This window comes from Littorina saxatilis, unplaced genomic scaffold (genome assembly GCF_037325665.1).
Source record: "Littorina saxatilis isolate snail1 unplaced genomic scaffold, US_GU_Lsax_2.0 scaffold_314, whole genome shotgun sequence".
Lineage (NCBI taxonomy): Eukaryota > Metazoa > Mollusca > Gastropoda > Littorinimorpha > Littorinidae > Littorina > Littorina saxatilis.
Genome location: NW_027126132.1, coordinates 118277 through 125083, shown reverse-complemented (window position 1 = coordinate 125083; position 6807 = coordinate 118277). Strand labels below are relative to the sequence as shown.

Here is a 6807-nt window from a genome sequence, read left to right as displayed (position 1 = left end):
ACATTTGGGTTAAAAGTTGAAGAACACTGTAAAATGATTTGTTTGCACAAACATGGTTGGCCTGGTTTTCGACTGCAATATATTATTAAAAAATCAAGACAGCTAAGTTTATAAAACGTTTGATAATAGACACAACAAAAAATCCACCCGAACTTCAACTTATCGGTCCCCGGTTTTCTCATCCACCCTTTTTTAGTGTCTGCATTGAGCATAAATAACAGATATTTTTAATTCCAGGGTAAGGCTTCTGAAGTGCATACATTATGCAACCTGCATATCAATTAGGTTTACTTAGAAACGTTGGGCCTTCCCAAATATAAACATAGCTGTGTCAGGAATTTCATTCAAAGTTGAAGTAAATGTTTTGTTTTGTCTCCACTTAAACGTTGCATGAACTTAATTTCCTTGTTCTTTGATTCGTGAGTTTGGAGCGCCAGCAGTCTTTTCGTATTTCTACATGTTTTATGATACTGACGAAGTGTGTGCTTTTGTGTCTTTGTTTTTTGTTTGCATTTTGACGCTATTTCATAACGTTTGTAAATCGATTCGATTTAACGTATATAGACTATTTGCATCGTTTGGAAATCACAGATGGCATTTGGGTTAAAAAGGTTACGAAGATAACGTGGAATCGAAAACTGGCGAACCTCGAACTTGTTGCTGCGACACTTTTGAGTATTTAACGGGCGATCGAAAATTATTGTTGAAAACAACCATGCATGCTCTTTAAAGTTACAATGAAACAATGAACAAAATCTTAAAATAAAAGCATTTATGAGAAAAAAAATGCACATTACCTGGAAGAAACATTCCCTACTTTAACATTTGCAAAAACAAAGTAAACAAGGATTAGGTTGACATATTTTAAAATTATCTCCCTTGTACCACCCCTTCAGGGTTATAAACAGGCTTCAGGGCTGCGGTGTACGAAGCAAAATTGGGTGCCATCCAATTGGGTGGTACGCCGGGGTCGGTTTGCTTTAAATTGTAGACCAGATGACGGTTCCACCGTTCCACTAAAGAAAGTTTACAAAGCTACGCTACTTCATCATCTGTCCAGAGCGAGAAACTGCAGGCGACGGCAGTCTTTCATATCGAGTAGATGTGACTCATGTTCGAATGTTAATCAAGAAATGCGACTCATTTTTGAAAGCTATTTTAGGGAATGCTTTTGTTTTGTATATCGGTGCACATAAAATATAAGTGAATTAAAACAAACGACATTGTATATATTGTTAACGAGGCTTCGCGCAGTTGTAAGAAAATCATGCTGACAGTTAGTAAAAAAAAAAAGGCCTCCTAAATAACCCCAGACAGGGCGCTAGACACTTCCATCACTGCCCATCCCATCCAAGTAGGCTCTTCTCTGTTGACAACCCTCTCTTTCATCCGTTTCATTTCCACGTGGTATTTTGCGTTTCTGTCGTCCTTGTGTTCTGTATCTCGTCTGCTTCTTTTGGCCTGTGGCTTCCCTTGCTCCTTCCCCTCTTTCCATGCGATGTCCTCATTTTTCGACCCTGTTTCAGTCATGTTAGGCTCTTGGTCTTGGTTTGGCTTCGGCCTTTTCTTGTCGTTCTGCAAATCGGAAGTTGTTCCGTTATTTTGTGCTCCGTCTTTCAAATCTTCACGAGTTGGCCAGTATGTTTTTTGTTGGCCGTTTTTCTCGTTGATCTTTTCTCGTGATGACTCGCTTATGCATCCTTTGAGCAACTTGACTCTTTCTTCCAGTTCAATCACCTCTTTCTTCATCTCGTCTTTTTGTCTTTGTAGCTTTTGTACATACATTTTTCCTTCCAACTCTTTCTTTTCTGCAGCTTCTAGTCTCCTTGCAACTTCTTCTTCCATACTGTTACCGATGACAGAATATTTCGGGCAAGAATAAGGCGTGTTGTCGTTTTGTATGACGACGCTTTGCACCATTCTTAACAGTTGTTCAACTTGTGATTTCTTGCTCTCATCATTGGCGTAGTTGCTGAATGTGACATGTCTGTACTCACACTCCTCTAACACAGTCTTGAGGTTTTCCGGAGCAGCAGCCACAACATCATCGATCGTTTTTCCATGTTTTTCGAGTTCATCACCTCCAGTAAAGACAACAATCATATGCCGGATGACGTCGTCATCAAAAAGGGATTTTAGGCGGGCGTATGTTCTAAATTCCTCGTCCGTGTACCGACCGACTTTGACCACGTATAAAATAGCGTTAGGTCCCGGGTGCATCGCTGCAATTGCTTTGACGATGACAAAAGAAACCTCTTCATGTGTCTTAGAAGTGTCGAACAACCCAGGTGAATCCATGACCTGAAGAATACAAATCAAGACAAAATGAATAAGAGGCAAATTGTTATTCTTAGTGTTTTGCTAGATTGCAGTTATCGAATTAAATCAAAGTTTGATTATTGATTTGAACAAGAAAGTTTTCTCCTCACCCTGAGTGTATTTTGACACCTTGTCTGCATGATGAAACTATATATGGAGTCTAACCATGAGAACAGGAAATAATATGAAAATATATCATTCGCTAATAGGTGAGTCTTGGAGAAAAATAATAAGCACAGGTATTTAAGTTCAATAATCACACCTTATTTATTAATTTTACTAATTCATTTCGTGTTTTTTCTTGTGCAAAAAGCCTCAAACCAAAGATCTATTAAAGCCTTATACAATCATTATTGCCTCCTTCTCTAATTATTTTTCTCACCGAGCATTACTTCAACTTACACAAGAACTACGTTTTCAAAATAAAAGCATGATTTCTATCATAATGGTTTGGGGTAGGGGTAGAAGAAGCCCCACCAAAACAAAACGTTTGTTTGCTGCGCTTGTGTGCTTGAAAGTTTGTTTTCGAAGTGGGTAAACAATATAAGATGTTTGATGGGTTGTTGACAGAGCAGTTTTTTTTGTCGGTCCGAGGGGGAGCATATCGTCTTTTGTTTCATATTTATTGACCAAGGCCGAAGTCCGCGGTCAATAAATATAAAACAAAAGTCGATATGCCCCTAGAGGACCGACAAAAAAAGCTGGTCTGACAACAAACCACCAAACATCGTTTTTGTCATCATTTTGGTAGTGAGAAAATAAGTGCACAATCAACACAGGGAGCCATGCTTTGAAACACGAGTTCCGTTTTGATAACCACACGAGTTCCGTTTTGATAACCACTGGCAATCAAAGCTGGCGTGTGAAAGCAACTTTCTGTGTTTTTGAGTTCATAAAATGTTGGGATGAATATGTCAGGTTTGAGGATGCACAGTTCTGTAGGTTCATCTCGGTATTCCACCCCCTCGGCTTTCAGTTGTAAATATTAAGCTTAGTGATCGAATGTGGAAGCTACGTTGGGTCAAAGGTCACAGAAGATTTGCGTCGTGCAACGAAGGAAAGAATTGCGATCTTGTTTCCGACTCAGTGCCTCTTTGTTTTTCATTAGACCTGTCATTCTGCTTGCTCGGCTTTGTTAGATGTTTGCATATCTTGTTGCTATTTTCTTTGCTTTTATTATTATTTCTTATTTGCGCTTCGTTTATCGATACAACGTCTTGTGCACGGGTCAACATTTGGTTTGACTTGAACTTGACGTTTGTGTTTCTCCGAACGTCTGTGTATCACACAGATACACGCACTCCATGACTTTGTAAGAAGACAAAACATATCGGTAGGTTTCATTTGTGTGTGATGAATTTATGACCTTTCATGAAGTAGTTTTGTTTTTTGTTTACTTTTGCCAGTTTGCCAGTTCGTTTTTGGAACTTTGCAAAGCAGTGTCGTGTCGTCTGTTTAGGTCTGGGGAAACGCCAAAGAAAAGAGCCATCGGCACGGTTGGCCTAGTGGTAATTATAAGGCGTCCGCCCTGTGATCGGGAGGTCGTGGGTTCGAACCCCGGCCGGGTCATACCTAAGACTTTAAAATTGGCAATCCAGTGGCTGCTCCGCCTGGCGTCTGGCATTATGGGGTTAGTGCTAGGACTGGTTGGTCCGGTTTCAGAATAATGTGACTGGGTGAGACATGAAGCCTGTGCTGCGACTTCTGTCTTGTGTGTGGCGCACGTTATATGTCAAAGCAGCACCGCCCTGATATGGCCCTTCGTGGTCGGCTGGGCGTTAAGCAAACAAACAAACAAACAATGAAAAGAGCCGAAGAATCTCCGAGCGTTTCTATTGGGTTTGCTTTTGATTATCCATGTATAACCTGCTTCCTGCAACTTATTCCATGGGGAACATGAGATTTATTTCCCAGGTGTTTGTGAATGAAAACTCGTGAAAATGATGACAATATAAGATGTTTGGTGGCTTGTTGACAGACCAGCTTTTTTGTTGGTCCAAGGGGACCATATCGTCTTTTGTTTCATCTTTATCGACCAAGGCCGAAGGCCGCGGTTGATAAATATGAGACAAAAGGCGATATGCTCCCCGAGGACCAACAACACAATGCTGGTCTGACGACAAGCCACCAAACATCGTTTTTGTCATCATTTTGGTTGTGCAACCAAATGCACAATAACCCACAGGGAGACGAATTTTTAGAATCCATCTCCGGGCCACAAAGCATCGTCACAGTAGCTCGAGATAACACGTCAACCTTGTATGTGACGTCAAACGTAGCTTGTTGACGCTTTTCTTCCAGTCTGAAAATGTACAGAGCTGCGATCTTACGTGTGAGTTCAGTATGTGTTGGGCATATTTCTTTTCTTTTTAAGTGTTTATGACTTTTCGTTGTGGATTTTGCGATTACAGAGATAAGTTGCAAATTGACCTTGAGTCGCCGCGGTAATTATCAACATTGATTGGGTCTTTGAGAGTGAATGCTTATAATCGTTGTCCTCGGAAACACAAATCCAAAGCCGCGATGGTTCCACACATCAAACAATCAGCCTGATTGGCTTTTACTTTGACAATCCACGTTTCACCTGAAAGCTCAAACCCATTCACCACCTCGATTTATTGCATGGGGAACATGGCATTTATTTCCCAGGTGTTTGTGAATGGGACTGGGTGGCCGAGTGGTAACGCACTTGCGCTCGGAATCGAGAGGTTGCGTGTTCGACCCTGGGTCAGGCCGCTATTTTCTCCCCCCTTTCCTAACCTAGGTGGTGGGTTCAAGTGCTAGTCTTTCGGATGAGACGAAAAACCGAGGTCCCTTCGTGTACACTACATTGGGGGTGCACGTTAAAGATCCCACGATTGACAAAAGGGTCTTTCCTGGCAAAATTGTATAGGCATAGCTAAAAATGTCCACCAAATACCCGTGTGACTTGGAATAATAGGCCGTGAAAAGTAGGATATGCGCCGAAATGTCTGCGATCTGCTGGCCTATGTGAATGCGTGATGTATTGTGTAAAAAATTCCATCTCACACGGCATAAATAAATCCCTGCGCCTGGAATATGTGCGCGATATAAATTGCATAAACAAAACAAAAAAAATAAATCCCTGCGCTTAGAACTGTACCCACGGAATACGCGCGATATAAGCCTCATATTGATTGATTGATTGATTGAAAACTCGTGAAAATGATGACAATTGTCTTTATTCAAATTTACCAATACAATAGCTGTTGTTTTTTACTTAATTATATTTTTCTCTCTCTATCAGTGTTGTTCAAATCTGATGATTTGTTTGTTGATTTATTCACAGAATGTATTCAGTAGAATCTGAGTAATTTCCTTAGTAGCGTTTTGTGAACAAGTTTGATCTCTCATGATCAAGATTCAATCATATCAAACATGAGCACGTTAAACCTTATTTGGTTTGTTATTTCTGGCCTAATAGATGAGCAAAGAGATCGTACAAAGTCGATTGGTTTTATTAGGCTGTACTTGAAACATCCTCTGGGAGATTTGACATTATTCGCAAAAAGTTAACACGGCATGCCGTAAAGCAAGTTCTGTAATGCAATGTGTAATGTAATCTGGTGCTTTTAGGGCATGTGCTGCAGTCAAAACAGATCTTCACATGCTGTGTGACACCTTTTACTTATTTGATAGTTTATTCAGTAATACTCACTTAGCTTATTAAAATGGGTTTTTTAAATGTTAGCAACAAGGGGCTTTTTCCCGCATGACACTTTCACAATATGTGGAACTTTTTGCTTCATAATTGCGTATTCACAGTCTAAGTACCTGAAGCAGGCGATTTAAAACGAGTCTGCATTCCTCTTTCACGTGATACCATATTGTCAAGGGAGTACTGCATGTATGTTAAATAAGAGCTTAAAGCTATACTAGGCTGGTTACTCGCTTATACACACCTATTGAACTTACAGAAAAAAAATCAATTTTAATGATGCTGATCACTTTAACAAGCACTAGTGCTTTACACTTTACAGCAAAAATGTGGCTCAATTGATTTCCGACCGGCACGGTTAGCCTAGTGGTAAGGCGTCCGCCCCGTGATCGGGAGGTCGTGGGTTCGAACCCCGGCCGGGTCATACCTAAGACTTTAAAATTGGCAATCTAGTGGCTGCTCCGCCTGGCGTCTGGCATTATGGGGTTAGTGCTAGGACTGGTTGGTCCGGTGTCAGAATAATGTGACTGGGTGAGACATGAAGCCTGTGCTGCGACTTCTGTCTTGTGTGTGGCGCACGTTATATGTCAAAGCAGCACCGCCCTGATATGGCCCTTCGTGGTCGGCTGGGCGTTAAGCAAACAAACAAACAAACAAAAAAAAATTGATTCCCGCTGTCAATGATATCTTACTTAAATCTTACTTCTATTTTACGATCCATGTTAAATCCTCGTTGAAACTCGCAGTCACTTGTCACAGATTCAAACCCCACAGTTGAACTAAATAGTTCCTTTCCCAGGATTGTATTT

General features: G+C 40.8%; 1 protein-coding gene across 1 annotated transcript; it reads right to left on the bottom strand.

Moving 5' to 3' along the window:
* Nucleotides 1-868: 868 nt before the first annotated feature.
* On the bottom strand, nucleotides 869-2295 carry LOC138954589 (GTPase IMAP family member 7-like). The gene has a single exon (XM_070326393.1). It carries the CDS (start codon nucleotides 2218-2220, stop codon nucleotides 1300-1302), a length of 921 nt encoding a protein of 306 aa, XP_070182494.1. The 5' UTR covers nucleotides 2221-2295; the 3' UTR covers nucleotides 869-1299.
* Nucleotides 2296-6807: the final 4512 nt, after the last annotated feature.

Bases quoted from the DNA above. Each gene is read 5' to 3' on its own strand.
- LOC138954589 (XM_070326393.1), bottom strand. From the start codon at position 2,220: ATGCACCCGGGACCTAACGCTATTTTATACGTGGTCAAAGTCGGTCGG.